The sequence below is a fragment of the Pleurodeles waltl genome, chromosome 2_1 (assembly GCF_031143425.1).
Source record: "Pleurodeles waltl isolate 20211129_DDA chromosome 2_1, aPleWal1.hap1.20221129, whole genome shotgun sequence".
NCBI classification, from domain to species: domain Eukaryota; kingdom Metazoa; phylum Chordata; class Amphibia; order Caudata; family Salamandridae; genus Pleurodeles; species Pleurodeles waltl.
In genome coordinates, this window is record NC_090438.1 from 350598546 (window position 1) to 350623363 (window position 24818).

Below are 24818 nucleotides of genomic sequence, written 5' to 3' on the forward strand. Positions count from 1 at the left end.
TGTCCTGTCTGTTGCAGTGACACATAGTGGAGATGCTGTCCGTGAACAGCTGTCCCAGGCTTCCCTTGGTAGCAGGAAACCCTTTAAATCCAAGCCGATGACTGTAGCTCCAACAGAGTTATGTGTACTCGCATTTCCTCCAGGGTTAGAAACCTCTGATCTCCTCCTCTCCCAGGTGACCGCTCCAACACAGAAGGGACACATCGGTCACCAACGTCCACTTTGGATGCGATAGGGAATAGGGTCTCCAACTGGTCAGAATGCAGTTGAGCAGCGACCACTGAATTTTAGCTTATTGATCGAGAACGTCAACAATGTTAGACAGTTCACCATCATCTGGAGGAGGTCTTCAATTAACTGGCAAGCCTGCCCACAACAGCCAGTTGTCAAGGTAGGGAAAAATGGTATTCCCAACCAAGTGGAGAACGCCAAACTGAATATACTCGTTGCTGACCTTGAACTGTAGTGTCTGGGTTTTCTTTTGGTTTTATAAGCCATAAGCCCTAGTTTTAAAAAGTGTTGTTCAATGAAGATTATGTGACATCAGTCGCAGGAAGAACAAGAGCAGCATACTTTGGCCATCCAATTTCAGACAGCCTTGGCTGATGCAGATTGATAAGACACAGGCCTCAACGTGATACATTCAGAGGCTCCACATCCAGCACTAGTGGGTATTATTCAGCGACATAGGCACTCATTGTGACATTGGTGGTAAATCCCGCTTACCGCCACGAAGACGGCTGCCAACTTACTGCAGCGGCGACGAATATTCGTTCACCATATTATGACACACACACAAACCAATCTGACACAATTCAGCCAAATACACAAATCTGCCAGTCCAAAGGTCAGTGCTAAAGTGGTGATATCAAATCTCACACGGTTCCGCCAACAGAACAACGCCCACCACATTATGACCCACGAATCACCACGGTGGACATTTAACAGTGATAAACCATTGGCTGTACGTATCGCCGCACTCACAATGGTCACCCACAGACAAAACAACTGCACATTGGCCAAATCAAACGACACACATCTGACACCCATACGCACACCACACCCACACACCACACCACTATAAAAGACACACACACAATACCCACAATTCTTTATAATTACAAATCATTGCCACCAGAGAGACACCAAGACCACTGAGACAACTAGAGCCGCACACACTACTCACACCCATACACAAATCATGCACTCCACATCACACACCCCAACATATTACCCAACACACCCTCACCAACTCACCTCACATAGCACCCATGGCACCAGAAAGACATCCCCGTTTCACAAAGGAGGAGCTAAGGGTCATGCTGGAGGAAATTGTCAGGGTGGACCACAGCTATTTCGAGCACAGGTGCATCAAATATCTATAGCTAGGAAGATGGAGCTATGGCGGAGAATCGTGGACAGGGTCAATGCCGTGGGACAGCACCCCAGAACAAGGGATGACATCAGGAAGAGGTTGAACGACCTAAGGGGGAAGGTACGTTCCATATCAGCAAGACCAGAGGACTTGCGGTGAACCCCCACCTCATCCCCCACAGCTCACTGCATGGGAGGAGCAAGTCTTGGCAATACTGCATCCTGAGGGCCTGGCCGGTGTCGGAGGAGGATTGGACACTGGTAAGTCAACTCTCTACTATTAAAACCCCCCTAGCTGCATGCCATCACATACCCTCACCCTCACTCCCATCACTCCACTACATCCCACACACTTCACCATCACATCTCACTAATCCCAATGCCAAGCCCTGCATGCTGTACCAATGCATAGACACCCCTCACAGCCCTGCATGGACACCCATCACTAAAGCATGTACAGCATCGAGAACTAACGATCCCACCATACACTAACATATAAAAGTGAAAGCTGGCAGGGCAAAGCCAACCATAAAGGGGAATCCAGGGATGTACAATATGTTATACACATCAACCATAACACATCATTTGCATCTCAACAGGTAACCAAGCCAATGTCACCAGGGAGGAGGTGCCAGCACTATCCAGTTCCCCAACTGAAGAGGCCCACAGTGATGACGGTAACTCTGGACTTAAGGATCTGGGCGACCTACCTGGCTCATCAGGGACCACTGGACAGCCGGTTACCCAAGCCCAGTCACAGACCACCACAGAGCCTTTCCCTTCAGGAAAGACCACCACAGTACCCACCCAGCGAACCCACACCTCTGTCCCCAGGACACATCTATCAGCAGTGTGTCCACCTGTACAGGGACCCCAGGACACATCTTGCACACAGGACAATGAGGGACCTGGGGTCAGTGGAAGTGGGCACACAGTTCTGGGGGCAGAGGCACAGGCCAACAGGGAAACTGGAAGGCATGCTGTGCGCCAGGGGGAGGACAGGCCCAGGGAACGATCCTGGGAGCCTACCAACATTCCCAGGACACAATGGGCCAGATCCTGGACAATGTGCAGGAGAACAGGAGGCTGCAGGAGGGACAGTACCAGGGGATCAGGGAGGACTTGAGGGCTATCAACAACAACCTGATCTCCATAGCAGGGGTGCTGGCAGACATGGCCAACATTATGAGTGAGGCTGTCTCACACCAGTGGGCCACTGCCACTAGCCAGTCATCTGAACAGCCATCCACTTCTGCTGCCGCTAGTGGCCAGGAAGCCCCGCCACAGGACTCACAGGCCACCAGCACCCCTCCCCCTGCAGAAGGTGAACCACCCTACAAACGTTCCCTGCAATCCAGGCAGAAGCCAGAAACACTTGCCAAAACCCCGCCAGGAAAAGAGACTCTCCTGATTGCCCCCCATGTGTCCCACTCAGTCACCGTGTCCACCTTGAACTGCCATTGCTCCTCTTCCTATGTCCCCTTGGACAAGGCACCTGTGCTACAAACAGACTGGAACAATACCCTGGACTTTCCTCCATCATCACCCCATCCCATTGCACTTTCCCCCTATATGTTAGCACTTCAATAAACATCCTAAGACAAAAATCGAGTTTGAGTCTGTCATGTATATCAAATATGTATTGTTTGAAACAGGTACAACCACTGCAAATGAACTGTACATAGAATGAACATCGATTTAATGACCTGTAGCTGGCTGTAGTGATCACATCAGGCGTTTTTGTCATATCAACAGAATCTGCAAAATGAATATCCAGAGGGAACAGTAAGTGGACTTTGAATTGGGAATTACCAGCATGCCAATGCCACACAGATTACATCCAAAGTCATTGAAATGTAATGTTACACTGTCTTACCTGTGTCATTGGACGTACTGATTGATCACAGATGTTCTGTTGTCCTCATCTTCATCCTCTGCCTCCTAATCCTCACTGTCCACAGGGTTCACTGCTGCCACAGGGGCATCTACAGTCTCCTTCTCCTGCAGAAAAGGGACAAGTTGTCTGAGGGCCAGGTTGTGCAACACGCAGCATGCCACCACTATCGTACAGACCTTCTTGAGTGAGCTGCACAGGGATCCACTTGTTAGATGGAGGCACCAAAACCTAGCCTTCAGGAGGCCAAAGGTTCTCTCAATTATCCTTCTGGTTTGACCACGTGCCTCATTATAACATTCTTCTGTCCTGGCATTCCTCACAGGAGTCAGCAGCCATGACAGGTTTGGGTAACCAGTCACCTGCAATTATTGAGGGACAACATTTAGCCACACACTATCCTATATGGCCCACACCATGCCCATACACAAACATATACTGGGTGGGAACCAGGGCTCACCTATAAGCTACACCCTGTGCCTCTGTAGTTAGGCCATCACATTTGGGATGCTGCTATTCCTTAGGGCAAAGGCATCATGAACCGACCCAGGATAATTAGCACTGACATGGAAGATGTACTGGTCCCCCAAGCACACCATCTGCACATTCATGAAGTGGAAACTCTTACGATTCCTGAACACCTGTTCATTCTGGTGAGGGGGTGGAGTGGGGGGTGGAAGGGGGGGGTGCAAGGGGGGGGGGAGGTCGGGGTCAATGTATTCCAACAATCGCCCCTATTATATTGGGGATATGTCCCATTGAATAAAACTCAGCCTTCAATGTGGCCAAATCCTCAACCTGGGGGAATGCAATGTAGTTGCACATGTGTTTTATCAGGGCAGACAACACTCTTGTCAGCACTATTGAGAACACGGGCTGTGACATTCCTGCTGCCAAGCCCACTGTCACTTGGAAAGAACCAGTTGCCAAGAAATGGAGTACTGATAGCACTTGAACAAGAGGGGGGATCCCAGTGGGGTGGCGGATAGCAGGTCAGGCTCCAATTGAGCACACAGCTCTGTGATTGTGGCCCTGTCCAGTCTATAGGTGAGTATTATGTGCCTGTCCTCCAAAGTAGTCAAGTCCACCAGGGGTCTGTACACAGGGGTATGTCTCCATCTCCTATTCATCTGCAGAGGTAGAAATCTATGGGACAAAAGAGAGAGGAGCCTGTCACAAACTGAATGTAATGGGTCAGTGTGATTTGTCCAGTATGTGCCCATTTCCCCTGTGGCGCAGCATTATTCCATGGGGCTTCCCCCACCGAAATGGCGTCCGCCTGTCCTGTGTGGAGGGACAGGTGGAAGTGAGATAATTCCACTGACGCTGTGCGCCGTGGCGGGAGGCGGTCGGGAGCCGCCGTGCAACTCCTCATTGGTTAATATTGGGCCCTATGGGTTTACAGTGGCCAATGATGATCTACGCTGGTGGTGACGGTATGCACCGCCGCGGATGTGACCGCCATTTTCTAACATATTCCTCACTTGTTACCCGACCTTCCATAGGAGAGGACCTACACTGCATGTGCTGCTGTGACCTGTATCTGGAACCTACCATGGCCCGTGAAAGGGTCCCAGCCTTCACTTCGGAGGAGCTGGAGCAACTAGTGGATGGTTTCCTACCCCAGTACGAACTGCTGTATGGGTCTCCAGACCAACAGGTGAGTACACTGTGGGCACGATCCATGTGGTATGGATGCATGGAGATGTGTGTGAAGCCATTGTGTAAAGGGGGGGATTATCTGTTAGCGGTGTACATGTTGTGAGCTGGGCTATGTATGTGCCAATGGTGATGGAAAGGGGTATGGTGGGCCATGTGTGTGACAGGCTGGACTGTTTCTCTAACGGCGTTCTCCTGTCTGTCTTGCCTCTGCAGGTCAGCACCCATCAAAAGAAGGGTATATGGCGTGCCATTGCCAAGGAGGTGTGGACACTGGGGGTCTATGGCAGGCAGAGCACCCACTGTCGCAAACGGTGGGGGGACCTGAGATTCTGGGCACGGAAGACCACGGAGGCCCAGCTGGGGATGGCCTTCCAACGAGGAAGGGGTGCCCGTCGAACCCTGATCGCCCTGATGTCCTGCATTCTGGTGGTAGCCTATCCAGAGCTGGATGGGCACTTGAGGGCAACACAGCAGCCACAAGGGGGTGTGTACAGTGTCTATCATTACAGCTTACGCCTGGTGGGGTGGTGTTGTTGGGTGCCCCTAGGCCAGGCCAGACATAGCAGCGTAGGTCTTCTGGTGGCTAGGGGTCTGCTTGGAAAATGATGGCTACCTAGCTTGTGAAAATCGACTACTGGGCAGGGCTGCGTGGGTCCCTGGTGTGCTGCAGTTGGCAGTGTGTACTCGTCCTCATGCCTTGGTGGCGAGCAATATCACTGGTAGTGCAATGCTTCGTGCGTAGGCCTGTTCCCTGTGTGAGGGTGCTGTGTACACTAACGGTGGTGTTGGTGCAGTCATTGACCCAGTGTATCCTTTGCCTCTCTCCCCCCCTTTCTTGTTTTGTCATCCTGTCCTTGGGTGCATTAGCATCATCTGGCGGAGGAATAGAAGCACTGGCTACAGAGTGAGCTGCATCCCATAGGAGGCAGAGTCCACAGACGCTGAGGGAACCAGTGGGACAGAGGGTTAGGGGAGCACCACGGCAGAGACTGGAGGGGACAATACAGACTCTGATACCTCCTCCAATGGGAGCTCCCTGGTGGTGGCGGACACCTCTGTGACCACCCTAGCTACAGGTACAGCCGCCACCCCCGTACCAGCACTGCCCTTCCAGCAGCCCCTTAGCGAGTTTCCCATGCCCGCTCACCCAGGAGGCTCACCCATATCCTTCACCCCAGGCACCTCAGGCCTGAGTGAGGAGGCTATTGACCTCCTGAGATCCACATCTGTAGGGAAGTCAACCATTGTGAATGCCATCCATGGGCTGGCAGCCCAGATGCAACAATCTAATGCATTGCTGGAGGGCATTCACACTGGACTGGCGGCCCAACAGAGATCGATTCAGGCTCTGGCCTCCTTTCTGATGGAAGCCATTGTCCCTGTTTCTACCGTCCTCCCTCAAACTTCCACTTCACAGTCCCTTTCTCCTCAACCCCAACCCATCCCAAGCACACAGCCAAACAAACATGCACATAGGACAACACCCAAGAGTGTCACACATAAGCACCACACTTCATCCCACAGGCACTCACACAAACACCATCCAGTTGCAGACACAACAACATCCACTATTTCCACTGTCTCCCACTCTTCCTCCCCCTCCACCTCCCACCCAGTTAGGTCGACACTCACACCTGCATGCACTAAATCATCATCCACTACCTGCATCATCACCACACAAAGCAGAACACACACCTTACTGGCAGACACCTCCACAACAGCCATGCACATGTCCCCTGTGTCCTCTCCCACCATGTCTGTTTCCCCCCACAACGTACACAAACGCAAGCACTCAGACACCCAACAATCATCCACCTCACAACAGCATACAGCCCATGCACCTGCACCCAAATCTAGCAGACAAACACCTCTAACAACCACTCCCTCATCCTCCACTCACATTACTTCTCCCTCTTCCTGCCCCAATGTCCCTAAAAAGCTTTTCCTTTCCACCATTGACCTCTTCCCTACCGCTCCCCCCATCCTGCACGTATGGCCAGGGTATCGAGAACCCAGCCAAGCACCTCAGCCACACAGTCCACGGGCCCACTTCCATCCACACCTACTCATGGTGGAAAGGATTCCAGGCCACAAATCCTGAAGGGGAAGGAGCCTGCACCAGCCAGCGGAAAGGGGAAGGAGCCTGCACCAGCCAGCAGAAAGGGGAAGGAGCCTGCACCAGCCAGCAGAAAGGGGAAGGAGCCTGCACCAGCCAGCAGAAAGGGGAAGGAGCCTACACCAGCCAGCAGAACGGGGAAGGAGCCTGCACTAGCAAGCAAGAAGGGGAAGGAGCCTGCACCAGCAGCTGTCACAGGGCCCCCACCACCAACAGTGGTTGTGCAGCCATCATTGAGTGCAGGGGCCGAGCAGTGGCCTCCCACTACCTCCACCACCACCACAGAGCAGCCATCGGAGGTTTCAGGGGCTGAGCAGGAGCCTCCCCTACCTCCACCACCACCACAGCACAGCCATTGTAGGGTGCAGGGGATAAGCAGGAGCCTCTCACTACCTCCACCACCACACTGCAGGCAACGCAGGGTGCAGGGGCAGAGCAGGAGCCTCCCACTACCTCCACCACCGCCACCACAGTGCAGCCACCGCAGGGTACAGGGGCTGAGCAGGAGCCTCCCACTACCACCAAAGTGCAGCGGTCACCACCGGCGGATGCAATGTGGTCCCGTCCTCCATGGGCTGCTGTGCGGCCTGTCCCCTCCAGAACCAGTGGGGAAGACAACCACCTGAGAGACCGAGGCCTTGCATTCCCCAGGACCAAGCACAGGGCATGTTGCCCCCTCCAAAACCAGTGGGCAAGTCACCCACTTGAGAGACTGTGGCCTTGTACTCGCGAGGACCAAGCACAAGGCATGTTGCCCCCTCCAGAACCATCGGGCAAGTCACTTACTTAAGAGACTGTAGCCTTGCACCTCCCAGGACCAAGCACAGGGCATGTTGCCCCCTCCATTACCAGTGGGGTATATACCCACTCCAGAGACTGTGGCCTTGCACTCCCCAGGACCAGGCACAGGGCATGTTGCCCCCTCCAGAACCAGTAGTCTTGTTCCTGCATTCGGCTGAGGTGCCCCCCCCTATCTCTGAGGTGCCTGCCTATTTGCCAACTAATGCCCCTGCAGTGTTCTCTCCGTACTGATGCAGGTAACAAGTGGGCGAACTGAGGACTGGGAGGTGTCCCTTTTTTGTACATTTGTACATATCTGTTGCATTGGCAAAATTAGCATTTATACTGTGCTGATCTTATTACAATCACTTTAGTCAATTCCTGTTGTCCTTGCATTATTCAGCTGATTTACGGGGAGCTGGTTGTGTGGATGGTGTGTGTGTCTGGGGTGTGTATGGTGCGTGTATTTGTCACTCTCGTTTTCCTCCCGGTTGGAAGGTGGGTCATTAGTTGTGTGGCCTGCACAAGTAACGAGTCCGCACACGACCGCCACTGGGAACCAAACTCCCCATTGTAGCGCTTGACTCTCATAGGGTAGCGTTGCAGAGCAGTCCAAGGCTTACTCAAGGGAGGTGGTGTGGGCTAGTAATCCCCATTCACAAGCACACAAGCATGACTCTCAATAAATGAATGTCCAGTCTGTGCTTTTTCTTTTGATACAGTAAAAGTACATTTATTATTCACACACACTACTCAATACTATGCAACAATCTACAAATATATACAAAGTGATAGAATCACTCTGGGCACACAGTATGTAATCTCTCAGGTCTCCTCAAGGGAGGATATAATCCGACAATCCACATGGCAAAACAACATTTGAACATTTTGACAGTATTCAACAGTACAATGCAATGATGACACCTACATTTGTGATTAAATACTTTCATCTTGCCAAGAGGTGACTGTCAGTATCATTATTCAAATTAGCATATTCAGGGAACATAAGAGACCAAATTCTAGCATTATAACCATCAGGATTACTTTTAGATTACTTTTGGATTACTCCTACTTAACCATAAAATAACAGTAGAATACATGGGGCCATACCAACCTACACCTATGGTAGGCACCCTTGTACAACCAGGAACAAAAGTTCACTGAAGCTTGTGCTTCAAATATCCATCCAACCCTTGAGGGGTTATCTCTCATGTGTCCCACCCTACCTAGGGTGGGGACACCAACAGATGTTGGGGGGAGGCTGCGCTGCTCCTGCAGCTCCCCCTGTCTCCTAATACTCCGTTGGTGGTGGCCCCATCTCCCTGGGACCACCACAGGCGTTTTGGGGGATCAAACAGCAGCCCCCTGCCCCGCAAAGCATGCTGGGGCGGCTGCATAATTGATGAGCGGCTCTCCCGCTGCGCTGGGGAGAGCCGCTGTGCCCTTTTCTTTCTGCCTTTCTTCTTGGGGGTGCCGGTCCCACCCGGACACCCCCTGCACCACAACAAGGATCCCTCGTGGGAGGGCGGCCCAGGGAGCCCACCCCTGGCTGCCCCGCCGGCTACCCGCACGGCCAGCACCTCCGTGTGCTGCTGTGGGAGCCGGCCTGCTGACTTTGAGTCTGCCCGCTCCAGCGGGCAGACTCCGAGATGCTCGCGGCTGGACGGACCGCGCGAGGGAGTGCAGCGGCACTCCCCCCTTCCTCCTCGCATCTTCGGGGCCCCTGGATGGAGTCTGGGGCCGCTCTTCCTCCTGGCGGGGAGCGCGACGGCGCTCGCCACGGTCGCCTTCTTGGGGCCCCGGGATGAGGTCCGGGCCACTCCTCTCCTTGGGGGGGGGGGGGGGGGGGAGCGCGACGGCGCTCCCCCAGGCCCTCTTCTGCTCGGGGCCCCGGGATGAGGTCCGGGGCCCCTGCCAGCCACCTTCACGGGGAGCGCGACAGCGCTCCCTGACTTCTGCTTCGGGTGCGGACAGCGCACCCCCACTCCTGCCTCTTCTCGGGGCCCCGGGATGGGGTCCAGGGCCCCATTTCACCATCATCACGGGGAGCACGACAGGGCTCCCCGACTTTCCTTCTGCTAGGGGGTGCGCGACGGCGCCCCATCTATTCCTCCTTCCTTCACGGGGAGCGCGACGGCGCTCCCCGGCTTGTCTTTGCCACCGGGGGCCCCGGGATGGGGTCCGGGCCCCCTTTCCATAGCGGCAGGGGGGTGCGCGACGGCGCCCCCCCCACTTGATGTCCAACACTGGACTAGGCTTCACGGGGCCCCGGGATGGGGTCCGGGGCCCCTTCTTCTTCTGCGAGGGGGAGTGCGACAGCACCCCCCTTGCTCCTCTTTCTCCTGGGCAGCCCCCAGGCCCTGGCCCACCCTGGGGGCACAGTCTCAAGCAGCTGCGGAGCTCCACGCGCTTCGTAGCTGCTTTCCCAAAGGTCAACGGTCGCCATCCTTTGTCCTGTGATATCTCGGGCCCCCAAGGGCTGATTTTCATCATTCTGGTGTCGTTCCGCTCCTGGTGACAAGCCCTTGCCACCAGGAGCACTCTCCTTAGGCCTCCTGGCCTGGAAGGGTCCCAGGTCATCAGGGAGCCAGTTCCACTGACTCCTGCGCCAATCTTTCCTCTGGGTTCCCTCTTTTCCTTCTGAGCAGCGTGCTCTCCTTGCGCTAGCCCAGTCCTTCCCCCCAACTAGTCCTCTGGGGGGGTAAGGGGGCCAGCTTGCCTGGCCCTGGCATTCGCCTCGCTGGCCTGGAATCCTTCAGGGGCAGAGTCCCTGCCCCAAGGGCAGTCAGGAGGTTCTTCCTTCCAGTTGTCTATGACGCCCATCTGCAGTCCCAGTGTCCAGCAGTGAAGCACAGTCAAGAGAGAGAGCTCTCCCCTGTGCAGGACCTTTTAAGTGGGGGCGGAAGTGTCCAGCAGGTCTGCACCTCTGGCCTATCCAGATGTGCCACATCACTTCCTTGCCCCTGTCTCCTCCTTCTTGCACAGTCTTCTGGGATAGCTCAAGATGGCATCCTCCAGGGGTTAGTTGCCACATGTGCTCTGAAATTCTCAGCCCCTCCTTCCTGACATTCCTCGCAGGGCTTCTCCAGCCTGCTCCTGGCACGGAATGACAGCTGGCTGATTAATGCTAGGCCCTGCTCCATCAACTGGACAGAGCAGTAATTGGCCCTAATCCTGAGCTGAGTCAGAGAAAGATGACATCCCTGGATGACCCATAAATTGTACAACTATGCTCTTGTAACCTACTGCATCATTATTTTCTTACAGGTTACAGTGTACTTTGGTGTGACTCTGGTCTCGGGGGACCCCAGAGAACTGGAGTTGCACCCTAGGCCCACCTTTCCCATTGACATTTAATGGAGTATCCCCCCCCCAATGCAAATATCTCAAGCACCCGGACATTGGCATTGAACTGGGTGTCCCTACAGTGAAAAGACAGTAAGCATACTGACTCTCCCTCACATGTTTACACCCCTCTCATGAGACCTACTCCAGGTCATCACCCACTCTGCATAGTTCCTCCTGCACCAGGACTACCTAAGCGCAGTTCTTGGGCTGCGCACACTAGGAATCCTCCTCCCACAGCCCTCACATGTGTGCACATCAATGCGTACACATGATCACATGTAACCTGCCCGGGGCCTCCTGCCCTGGCTGCGCCACAGCAGCCTTTCCTTAGCATGGCGACACCAGCGGTAAACACGCGCAATTCATTTTACCATGTGTTTATTCTGCTGGAGTCACCTCATAGGAGGCTTCCTCACAGTAAACAGTCAAAAACCAGGTGGTCAAAAATCGAAAAATCAGGGCAGACCTGATGGTCAGAACCGTCCTCTAACACTCCCCCTCCCTTGTATGCTAGGCGGCTGTACTCACGGTCGTCGTCTTCGCCGGCGTTGGTGGTTGTGGGGGAGCAAGACATAGAATATCATCGGGAAGACTTGCAGTTATGGTTCCATAGCGGAGTGGTTCTTACCTGTGTCTTCAAATGGGGAGTCCTTTCACTTCTGTAATGTGTTTCCGCCAGCTTTTGATGTTGGTACCGCCCCGGAAAAGGTGGCGGATTGTCTTGTCATAAGATGGTGGGCGGAAGTTGGTCTTCCACCTGGCTGTAGGCGGCTACCGCCGTCGTGCCTGCTGTTTCCGCCCTGGCAGCCGGATTGGCTGTCTTTCGGAGATCTTTCTGCCTTGGTCATAATTTGGCGGTAGTTACCACCAGCCTGTTGGCGGTATTACTGCCACTTTATTACCGACATCCAGGGTCGTAGTGAGGGCCATAGTTTCTTACCAACTTCGCATGTGTTAATGCTTGAGGTCCTTGTGGGTTACATAAGCTTCAAAAGGTGAAAAATCAATGTTGAAAGGATTCAAACTGCAGAAGTTCAAGAACAGAGACTGTGGCACTGAAGAAATGAACTGTGGTTATGGGGCACAAACAAACTTATATTTCTTAGTGAAAATTTCAATTTCAAACTTGGTCTGCACCATTGTACATTAAGGACAAAGGCACTGGAGAGCAGTAAACTTTTGTGGCTGTGAAAAATTGGATACTTCCTACATCTGGAAATTACGTCCCAACATGAGAGCTTATGGTGGGGAATGAGCGTGTGACTAGTTCAAACACAGCAACCCATGGATGTTCCTCAATTCCATTCATGAGGTAAGGAGAGGTGAGGCAGAGATAAGATGTGCCAGGTTGTTTTCTCATGCAGGCAGTAGCATATAGCTCCACTAAGACATCCTCGTTCATTAGTGACATCCAATAGTACATGCAGAAGTCATGATTTTCTTTGCCAATCTATCCCTTCCCCCCACAAAATCTTAACGGTAACCTGCCAAGATTACTCAGTAAACAGAGGAAAAGAAGAAGTTAACCTTCAAGGAAGGCTGTAAAGTATGGTGGTTGAGCGAAAGAAGCAAAAACGTTCAAGAGGCAAGTTAAAGAAAAGCAACAGAGGAAACATTTCCAAAAAAGAGATCAATCTGGTAACAAATGAGCCTACCTGTAAAACCTGTTTTCAAGCCTCTGTCGGATTGTATGAAGGTCAGTTGGATAAGCAATTACAGTGCAATAGAGAGGATAGGCACTAAGGTCAACGGGAACAGCAAATGGACTTACAAAAGCTGAAAAGAGATACAAAATACACAGAGTAAACAGATCAAATGCACAGAAGGCCCAGATTATATGGAAAACATGAAACAACAGCAAATATTTTAGAGTTGTTAAAGAATAAGTAACTTACCTTTGGTAACACTCTTTCATGGAAACTATCTACCAAAGATTCTTGACCTTTAGCATGCCCTCAAGTGACAGATCAGATCATAAAAAGCTTCTAAATCACATGTGCATCGGGAGTTGGGGCATTATGCATTAGTTGAATCTCTGTCCCACCCAGGACATGACAAAATGGAGCTTTATGTAGGCACCACTGTTCCATAATAATGTCAAATTTCCAAGGCCCTTAGATGCTGTAACAATTGCGACAATCATGGAAGTTACTTATCTTTGGTAACGCATTACCTGGTAGAGATAGGATCTAGCTGCAGATTCCTTACTTTAGAATTCTCCCCAGGTGCAAGACTAGATCAAGAAACCTTTTCCCATTGCACATCTATGTATCAGAAGAGGACGTGGGAGCACTCAGAGGGGTCTCTGTGGAGAGCAGCTAAGATTTAACCAGGAGGATGTAAAGCAGTTTCAAATACCACTAGGTCAGTCAGTGATGTGCACACAGGAAAGAACCACACCAGTGCTAGAAAAATACTCTATATTTATTGTAACACACACACTAGAACTAACAAAATATACTTAGAAAAATATATGTACCAGCATATAATAACATGTGACCCTATGGGGGTGGGAGCAAACCACATACTAAGTAAATAGACTGGGAGCATCATGCCCGAACCCAAACTATCTCATGTAGGAAGCTGCCCCAGTGAGTGGTGGACACCTATGGTGTTCACACCTTATACCAGGTCCAGGCAACCCCTATTAGTGAAGTGTAGGCAGTGAATAGGAACCCAGGGCTCTATATAAGCAGCTGTGGTTGAGGAACCAAGATTTATCTAGGAGACAAGCAAAGCTTATGTAATACCACAATAGTCACATAGCAACTTGTCACACATGAAAAGAACCACACAGAGTTACAAAACTAAAGGTACTTTATTATAGTAACACAACACTAGATTGCTTATAGGCAATCCCGCAAATGAAGGAAAGTGCACACACACTATATATATATATATATATATATATATATATATATATATATATATGTGTGTTTCTATATGTGTGTGTGTGTGTGTGTGTGGATCAGTTAGGCTTATTGGAGGATAGTGTAAAGCATTTGTTGTACACACACAAGCAATAGAAGAAACACACACTCAATGACTTCACTCCAGACCAATATGATTTTAAGAGAAAAATATATTTTTGTTACTTTATCACTAGAACCACGAGACTCAGTTTAGAAGTAAATACTGTTGCAGGTAAGTACTTAGCATAGACATCAATGTAACTTTGTTTCACTTTAGTCAAGTAACCAGTTTTTAAGAGAACAGAGAATATCTATTTTAAAAGTGGACACAGTGCATTTTTAGAACAGTTCCTAGTCGAAGAAAATTAAGTACAGTTTTAGATAGCTTGTCCCTCTTCCACCACTTGTTGGGCTCTTTTTTGATGCTCCTTTGGGAGATGATGTATAAGATCTTGCATTTCGCCCCAATGGGCCCTGACATACCTGGCTAGAAGTGCCTGAGAATTGGCAATTCTCCACTGGTTTGCTGTTTGTGCGGCAATTTGTTTCCCAGCTGCATAAAATTTTCTACTTTCCGTATCAGGAGGAGGTGCGTCTCCTGATAACTGGCTGTTTGCCCTTTTCCTTGCTGCACTGACTACTACTGAGTCTGGAGGGACCTGATGAGTGATACAGTCTGGGTCAGTAGGAGCAGGCTTATACGTTTTATCAATTCTAGGGGTGATGATCCTAGCCTTGATAGGTTCATTAAAAGGTTGCTCTGCATGTTTAACCATTCCTGGTAACACTGGGAGACAATGGTATCTGGAATGAGTAGAAGACAGTGTGTTAAATAAAAAATCTTCTTTCAGTGGCTCAGAATGCATGGCCACTCCATGATAAGCTGCTGCCCTATATATTACTTGGGTGTATGTAGTGGTATCTTCTGGAGGAGAAGGTTTAGATAGGTAAAGGTCTGGATCATTCTCCAGGATGGGATCAGGGTAATAGAGGTCCCATGGGTCTGCTGTAGCTCCATGTGAGTATAAAGATTGTGTTGGAGAAGATGGGCTATTATGAGGTGAGAAAGAGAGCTGTGGAGAGTGAGAAGTATGTAGAGGTAACGGCTTCTCCTTTTGTTTTTGCACCTTTGCTGGTGGTTGCACAGAGTCTAATTCCTCTTGGAAAGCCAAGTTTCTTTTGCTTTTTGAAGGGGGTGCAGTGATGATTCTTCCTGTCTCCTTATGTATGTGGATTCTGGACTGTCTCATCCATAACCTCTAATATTAGTTCATTCTCAGTCTCTTCTTCAGAAGTCTTACGAGATTCCATGAAGGGCTTTGCGATTTGTTTTCATTTTTTTGGAAAGTCCTTGTTCTTCTGTATATGAGGATTTTTTCTGCTCCGAGGTGTTTATCTTTTTCGGTCCCAAAAAAGTAGTCGGATGTCTCGGCTCCAAAGCGGATTGCCGAATTTTCGACTCTGAGGAATGGGGTCTTTTACCGGAGTATGAAGTGGTGCTTTTAATCGATTTACTTGACTTCGAGGTGGACGAAAAAGTGGGCTTTTTCGGCGCCGACCCCGAAGGACAGTCAACAGCAGTCTTTTTTCAAGCCGAACCATGGCCTTCGGGCAGTGGTGTACCCAAGGCCTTCAAATGTTTTTTCTGTAGGGGTGTAGGGGCAGACGTACTCACATGCTGGCAACTGTGATGGGTCTATCGTTCTCCAACTCTTGTTTGGAATCAGTGTCTCGCATGGAGGCTGCTGTCTGCACCTGCTCTTCCTCCATGACGTCGAGATGTTCGCAGCTTTTTGACGTCAATGCGAGTCTTCGGGATCTGCGATCTCTCAGGGTTTTCTTTAATCGAAATGATCAACAGGCCTCGCAATCTTCCTCCGGATGGTCTGGAGAAAGGCACAAATTACAAACCAGGTGTTGGTCTGTATAGGGGGTACTTTGCGTGTCACCGAGGGCAGAATCGGAATGGAGTCCGATTCATCACGCTTTCCAACGCGGTAGGCCCGAGTCCCAAAGGGTGAAATGAAGGTTTCGACAAAGCTACTGGTTCGATGCTAGATGGGAAAACGTGATCGAAACAATACCGACCAATAAGTAGGTTTTCTGAAGTTTTCCGAATCGAAATCTCGGAGCGAGAGGAAACTTGTCCGAACCCGACCGCAGAAACCAAACAATTTAACAGTGGAGTCCATGTCCATGCGCACTGAAACCAAGAAGAGGAGTCACTCGATCCCATGACTCCAAAAAGACTTCTTCGAAGAAAAACAACTTGTAACACTCCGAGCCCAACACTAGATGTCGGAAGAGGTATGCGTAGCATGTGTATCTGCAGCTACACTCGCCATCAATATATTTTTTGGGGAGGAAAATGGTTCCTTGTTGCAGTTACCCCACCACTTTTTGCCTGATATTGATGCTGACTTTACTGAGAGTGTGCTGGGGCCCTGCTAACCAGGCACCAGCACCAGTGTTCTTTCACTAAAAATGTACCATTGTTTCCACAATTTGCACAACCCTGGCACACAGATAAGTCCCTTGTAAATGGTACCCGTGGTACCAAGGGCCCTGTGGCCAGGGAAGGTACCTAAGGGCTGTAGCATGTATTATGCCACCCTCAGGGGCCCCTCACTCAGTGCATGCACACCGCTTTGCAGCTTATGTGTGCTGGTGGGGAGAAAAGACAAAGTCGACATAGCACTCCCCCTCAGGGTGCCCTGTCCCTAAACCACTCTCTGTGGCATAGGTAAGTCACCCCTCTAGCAGGCCTTACAGCCCTAAGGCAGGGTGAATCATACCACAGGTGAGGTCAGTTACATGAGCAATATGTCCCTACAGTGTCTAAGTCAATTCTTAGACAATGTAAGTGCAGGGTAGCCATACAGATTATGTGGTCTGAGAGTTTGTCCAACACGAACTCCACAGCACCATAATGGCTACACTGAATACTGGGAAGTTTGGTATCAAACTTCTTAGCACAATAAACCCACACTGATGCCAGTGTGGGATTTATTGAAAAATGCACACAGAGGGCATCTTAGAGATGCCCTCTGTATGTTAGCCCAACTGCTAGTGTCTATGCCAGGCTGCCACTCCAGACGAATTTCTGACCACATGCGGTGAGTGCCTTTGTGCACTCTGGGGTCAGAAACAAAGCCTGTCCTGGGTGGAGATGCTGCACACCTAACCCTGCAGGAACTGTAACCCCTGGCAGTGAGCCACACAGACTCAGGCCTGGTGTTACAGTGCCCAGGGCACTCCAGCCAGTGGAGAGGCCCGCCCCCGGACAAGCCCCCACTTTTGACAGCAAATCCAGAGGGATAATGAGAAAAAGAAAAAGGAGTCACCCCCTCAGCCAGGATCACCCCTAAGGTGTCCAAAGCTGAAGTGACCCCTGCTTGAGAAATCCTCCATCTTGCTTTGAAGGATTAGGACCAATAGGGGTAGGGATGTGCCCCCCTCCCAAGAGGGAGTGGGCACGAGAAGGGTGTAGCCTCTCTCAGGGACAGTAGCCATTGGCTACTGCCCCCTGACCCGAACACACCCCTAGATTTAGTATTTAGGGGTGTAGGAAAGTACCATCTTGCCTAGCATGTTACCCCCATTTTTACATGTATGTAAGTTTGTTTTTGCCTGTCTCACTTGGATCCTGCTAGCCAGGACCCCAGTGCTCATAGTTTGTGGCCTGAATGTGTATACCTGTTTGGTGACTAAATGTGTCACTGAGGCTCTGCTATTCAGAACCTCAGTGCTTATGCTCTCTCTGCCTTCTTTAAATTTGTCACTATAGGCTAGTGACCACTTTTACCCATTTTGATTGGCACACTGGAACACCCTTATAAATCCCTAGTATATGGTACCTATGTACTCAGGGTATTGGGGTTCCAGGAGGTCTCTATGGGCTGCAGCATTTATTTTGCCACCCATAAGGAGCTCAGACAAACCTTTACACAGGACTGCCACTGCAGGCTGAGTGAAATAACGCACATGTTATTTCACAGCCATTTTCACTGCACTTAAGTAACTTATAAGTTACCTAAATGTCTACCCTTCACTTGCTGAAGGTGAAGGTGCAAAGCTACTAAGTGTGAGGGCACCCTTGCACTAGCACAGGTTCCCCCACATCGTTCAGGGCCAATTCCATGAACTTTGTGAGTACAGGGACACCATTACAGGCGTGCACTACATATAGGTCAATACCTATATGTAACTTCACTATGGTAACTCCGAATATGGCCATGTAACATGTGTAAGATCATGAAATTGTCCCCACATTCCAAATTTGGTATTGGGGAGCCAATTCCATGCATCCCCGGGGCTCCACTATGGACCTCGGGTACTGCCAAACCAGCTCCCCCGGGTTTTCTCTGCAGCTACTGCTGCTGCCACCCCACAGACAGGGTTCTGCCCTCCTGGGGTCTCGGCAGCCCAGCCCCAGGAAGGCAGAACAGAGAATTTCCTCTGAGAGAGGGTGTTACACCCTCTCCCTTGGGAAATAGGTGTTAAGGGCTGGGGAGGAGTAGCCTCTCCCAGCCTCTGGAAATGCTTTGAAGGGCACAGATTGTGCCCTCCTTGCATAAGCCAGTCTACACCGGTTTAAGGAACCCCCAGTCCCTGCTCTGGCGCGAAACTGGACAAAGGAAAGGGGAGTGACCACTCCCCTGTCCATCACCACCCCAGGGGTGGTACCCAGAGCTCCTCCAGTGTGTCCCAGACCTCTGCCATCTTGTTTCCAGAGGTGTGAGGGTACTCTGGAGGCCTCTGAGTGGCCAGGGCCAGCAGGTGACGTCAGAGACCCCTCCTGATAGGTGCTTACCTGACTAGGTGGCCAATCCTCCTCTGAGAGCTATTTAGGGTCTCCCCAGTGGGCTTTTCCTCAGATAACGACTTGTAAGAATTCACCAGAGTTCCTCTGCACCTCTCTCTTCGACTTCTGCCAAGGATCGACCACTGACTGCTCCAGGACGCCTGCAAAACTGCAACAAAGTAGCAAGAAGACTACCAGTGACATTGTAGCGCCTAATCCTGCCTGCATTCTCGACTGTTTTCTGGTGGTGCATGCATTGGGAGCTGCCTGCATTCATCCTGCACTGAAAGCCACGAAGAAATCTCCCGTGGGTCGACGGAACATTCCCCCTTCTTCAGCAGGCACCAAACTTCAGCTTCACCGGTACTCTGGGACCCCTCTCATCCTGATGAGTGTGGCCCCTGGAACACAGGTGGTGGGACCCAAGTGACCCAGACTGTCCAGTGGTCCAACTGTCCAAATTTGGAGGAGGTAAGCCCTTGCCTCCCCTCTCCAGACCGTAATCCTGTGCACCGCGTGAACTGCAGGTACAAGGGCTTCTGCGCACATTTCCACGAAATCCTGCATGCACAGCAGAGCCTTGGTCCCCTGCACTCTGTCCTGCGATGCTCAGCTCCCTGAGTTGATCTCCGGTGTCGTGGGGCCTCCTTTTGCAGTGTTGAGACGACCGCTGTGTTCAGACTTCTTGAACCCGTGTTCAAGGACTTCTGCGGGTGCTTCCTGCTTGTGCGTGGGCTCTCTACGCTGCTGAGGGACCCCTCTGTCTCCTCTCCCAAGTGGCGACATCCTGCATCTTCCTGGGCCCGGGCAGCACCCTTTTTCTCTAACCACGACTCTTGCAGTTAGCAAGGCTTGTTTGCGGTGTTTTGCCAAGGAAACAACTCTGCATCCTTCAGCACGCAGTGGGACATCTTCTGCACAAAGGAGAAGTTCCTAGTGCCTTTCACTGTTGCAGAATCTTCAGCTTCTTCCATCCGGAGGCAGCCATTTTGCACCTTCATCCGGGGTTTAGTTGGCTCCTGCCCCCCGGACACTTTCGTGACTCTTGGACTTGGTCCCCTTCCTTTGCAGTTCCTCAGGTCCAGGAATCCGTCTTCAGTGCTTTGCAGTCTGTTGTGGTCTTTGCAAAATCCTTTACCATGACTTAAGTGTGTTTCTGTGGAAATAGTAGTACTTTATTCATACTTTCCAGGGTCTTGGGGTGGGGTATCTTGGACACCCTTTGTGTTTTCTTATACCCCCAGCGACCCTCTACACACTACACTAGGCTAGGGGAACATTTGTGGTTCACATTCCACTTCCTTAGTATATGGTTTGGGTTGCCCCTAGGCCTATTGCATCCTATTGTATTTTACAGTGTTTGCACTATTTTCTGACTGTTTTACTTACATGAATTTGGTTTGTGTGTATATTTTGTATATTTTACTTACCTCCTAAGGGAGAAAATAAGAAGAGTCCAGCCAGTTGACTTCCTTAGAATGCCATTTTTATAAGATTAGTGTGAGAACTCTAGACCGGAAGGCCTGGACTCTATGCCTCCCAATAGTAATAGTGCTAAATTGATTATAGGTGAGTTCACACTTCAAAAATTTCAAATAGTAAGCACAGTGCTTGAATAGTCGTTTAATGCATCAGAATAAAGAATTCAGTTCCATAAATATATGATCCAATTGATTAATGACAGTCTTGAAGTTGAAGTTAGGTTCCAAAAAATCAACAAAGTAGTAATCCAATCAACTAATAAAGCGATCAAACCAAGGTTGAGAAAGTGATCGAGCAGCAGTTTTTGATGGAGGAACAGCCAACACGTGTTTCGCCCCTTTAGCGGATAGGCGGGGGCTTTCTCAAGGCTGTAGAAAATATATGAACAGTATAAGTTGCATACCTAGCAAGAATATTTCCAAATTGAAAGCATGCTGTCCATGCAGGTCATGCAGGGCATGTTGTGCTCCCTCGCAGTTTAATCTATAATTATTGGAAGTGTGGTGCATAGAAGAATCCCCAGTGTTAACCGAGAGCTAAAGTCCTAAAAATTGGTATTTAAATTATAAGAATAGAGCCATAAATTAAAATGAGAAAATTCACTTTGCTGCTCTTGGGTGTGATAAAAGACAGAGGAGAAAAAGAGAAAAGTGCGAGAAAGTAAACAAGTGATTGTAATCCTATTCATTAGGTGGATGAGAGAATACAAGCTGGCACTCTCGTGGTGTTAATTCGTGCCCCAGAAAGATGTAAGTCAACAGGTGTTATTAGACACATCCCATAGAGGATGTTAGTGTGACCTAGGTAAAAGACTCTAAAGGGTTGATAACGTACCCGGTTCAGAACAAAAATGCAAACTTCTGACATCAATTGTCACAATTTGTGAAAAAGAATCTAAACATGAGAACAAGTTTTTGTAAAAACTCTCATATACAGTCAGTGTTTGCTGAGTAGCACAAAGAAATAAAGACATCCAGAAGTTGGTAGTATCAAACTTTCCCCCTTAAAAACCATGACACAACTAATGGCAAACAAAACTGTAGAATTAAATATCTATCAAAATAGGTAGTAGAAAAGTAACATGATGTGACAAATGAGTATGAGTAATATGATCGTGAATCCGCAAAGCCATAATAACAGATAAGTGTGAGCAACATGCTCTCAATTATCAAAACCTATTACTCGTGAGATGATGCTCCCTGTCAATATACACTGAAAACGTGTCTAGAGAGCGATAACTTCGCTAAATATAAAGATTCAAAATTTTCAATTAATACATGATCTGCAAATGAAGTGATAACGTTTTTACCTGTGGTTGCGGTGAGTAAAAGGGAAAAGCCTGCCGAACAATCTAACGAGAAATCTCCAGCTCGTCCTGCGTTAAATCGCAAAGCCGCCGTCTGGAAACAACGCGGTAATTATATCAAGGGCGTCCTTTCTCTGTCTTGAATACAGCGAGACAGAGGAGGGACACAACATTCAGCGTGCTATGAAATCGTGGCGGCCATGTTGGAAGAGGTCAAGGCCGCAAATAAGGGAAAGTCCCACAGGACAGTAACGTGGGAAACAAGAAAGGAAAAAAGGGAAATTGGAAAATTAAAATATTGAGGACTAATGTCACGAAGAGGGAAAACAGAACAGTAGAAAGACTTTATTATAGAATAAGAGAGAAGCGAAATATAGAAGATAGGTGGATAAAGAAGCGGAAATGATCTGAGAGTGATCAAGAATGAAAATGTCACTTACCCAGTGTACATCTGTTCGTGGCATCAGTCGCTGGAGATTCACATGTTCTGCATAGCTCGCCATCTGGTGTTGGGTCGGAGTGTTACAAGTTGTTTTTCTTCGAAGAAGGCTTTCGAGTCACGGGACCGAGTGACTCCTCCTTCTGTCTCCATTGCGCATGGGCGTCGACTCCATCTTCGATTGCTTTCCCCGCAGAGGGTGAGGTAGGAGTTGTGTTGTAGTAATAGTGCCCATGCAATGGAGTGACTAAGTATGTACCTATTTAAGGTTAAAATAATATATATACAAATGTACAAAGTTGAAGCTAACTTCCGAACTGCTACAGGCTCCCGGGGAGGTGGGTGGGCACATGTGAATCTCCAGCGACTGATGCCACGAACAGATGTACACTGGGTAAGTGACATTTTCAGTTCGATGGCATCTGTCGCTGTAGATACACATGTTCTGCATAGACTAGTAAGCAGTTATCTCCCCAAAAGCGGTGGCTCAGCCTGTAGGAATGGAAGTGGTTTGAAATAATGTTCTTAACACGGCTTGACCTACTGTGGCTTGCTGTGCGGGTAGCACGTCTACACAGTAGTGCTTGGTGAACGTGTGTGACGTAGACCATGTGGCTGACTTACATATTTCTTGCATTGGGATGTTTCCTAGAAAGGCCATGGTAGCACCTTTTTTTCTGGTTGAGTGTGCCCTTGGTGTAATGGGCAGTTGTCGTTTTGCTTTAAGGTAGCAGATTTGGATGCATTTAACTATCCATCTGGCTATACCTTGTTTTGATATTGGGTTTCCTGCATGACGTTTTTGGAATGCAATAAATAGTTGTTTAGTCTTTCTGATGTTTTTCGTTCTGTCAATGTAGTACATTAATGCTCTTTTGACATCTAATGTATGTAGTGCCCTCTCAGCTACGGAATCTGGCTGTGGGAAGAACACTGGTAGTTCCACTGTTTGATTTAGGTGGAACGGTGAAATAACCTTTGGTAAAAATTTAGGATTAGTCCTTAGGACGACTTTATTTTTGTGTAGTTGTATAAAAGGTTCTTGTATTGTAAACACCTGAATTTCGCTTACTCTTCTTAGAGATGTAATGGCAATGAGAAATGCAACCTTCCAGGTTAGGAACTGTATTTCGCAAGAGTGCATGGGTTCAAAAGGTGGACCCATGAGTCTTGTTAAGACAACATTTAAGTTCCATGAAGGAACAGGTGGTGTTCTTGGTGGTATAATTCTTTTAAGGCCTTCCATGAATGCTTTAATGACTGGTATCCTATATAGGGAAGTTGAATAGGTAGTCTGCAGGTATGCAGATATTGCCGCAAGGTGTATTTTAATGGAAGAGAAGGCTAGGTTAGATTTTTGTAAGTGAAGCAAGTAACCCACTACATCCTTTGGAGTTGCGTGTAAAGGTTGGATCTGATTATGATGGCAGTAGCAGACAAACCTCTTCCATTTACTTGCATAGCAGTGCCTAGTGGACGGCCTTCTGGCTTGCCTTATGACTTCCATACATTCTTGGGTAAGTTGTAAGTGTCCGAATTCTAGGATTTCAGGAGCCAGATTGCTAGATTCAGCGATGCTGGATCTGGATGTCTGATCTGTTGGTTGTGTTGTGTTAACAGATCCGGCCTGTTGGGCAATTTGATGTGGGGTACTACTGATAGGTCTAGCAGTGTTGTGTACCAGGGTTGCATTGCCCAAGTTGGTGCTATTAAAATGAGTTTGAGTTTGTTTTGACTCAATTTGTTTACCAGATAAGGAAGGAGAGGGAGAGGAGGAAAAGTGTAGGCAAATATCCCTGACCAGTTCATCCATAGGGCATTGCCTTGGGACTGTTTGTGTGGGTATCTGGATGCGAAGTTTTGGCATTTTGCGTTCTCTCTTGTTGCAAACAAGTCTATTTGAGGTGTTCCCCAGAGTCTGAAGTAAGTGTTTAGAATTTGGGGGTGAATTTCCCATTCGTGGACCTGTTGGTGATCTCGAGAGAGATTGTCTGCAAGTTGATTCTGGATCCCTGGAATAAACTGCGCTATTAGGCGAATGTGGTTGTGAATTGCCCATCGCCATATCTTCTGTGCTAGAAGGCTCAACTGCGTTGAGTGTGTCCCCCCCTGTTTGTTTAGATAATACATTGTTGTCATGTTGTCTGTTTTGACAAGAATGTATTTGTGAGTTATAATTGGTTGGAAAGCCCTTAATGCTTGGAAAACTGCTAGCATTTCTAGGTGATTTATATGCAGTTTTGTTTGATGTACGTTCCATTGTCCTTGTATGCTGTGTTGATCGAGGTGTGCTCCCCACCCTGTCATGGAAGCATCTGTTGTTATTACGTATTGTGGCACTGGGTCTTGGAATGGCCGCCCTTTGTTTAAATTTATACTGTTCCACCATAGAAGCGAGAGGTAAGTTTGGCGGTCTATCAACACCAGATCTAGAAGGTGACCCTGTGCTTGTGACCATTGTGATGCTAGGCACTGTTGTAAGGGCCTCATGTGTAGTCTTGCGTTCAGGACAATGGCTATGCATGAAGACATCATGCCTATGAGTTGTAATATCATCTTTGCTTGTATTGTTTGTGTTGGATACATGCGTTGTATGATCTTGTTGAAATTTTGAATTCTTTGTGGACTTGGAGTGGCTACTCCTTTTGTTGTGTCTATTATGGCTCCCAGGTATTGTTGTACTTTGCACGGCAAAATGTTG

General features: G+C 49.2%; 1 protein-coding gene across 2 annotated transcripts in view; it reads right to left on the reverse strand.

The window, feature by feature from the left end:
• BRWD3 (bromodomain and WD repeat domain containing 3) overlaps nt 1–24818 on the reverse strand; it is a 993456-nt gene that overhangs the window by 405542 nt on the left and 563096 nt on the right. For both annotated transcript variants that reach the window (XM_069212579.1, XM_069212580.1), the window contains exon 31: nt 12830–12950. In XM_069212579.1, the coding sequence (XP_069068680.1) occupies nt 12830–12950 (121 nt within the window). The remainder of the gene's footprint in view (nt 1–12829; nt 12951–24818) is intronic.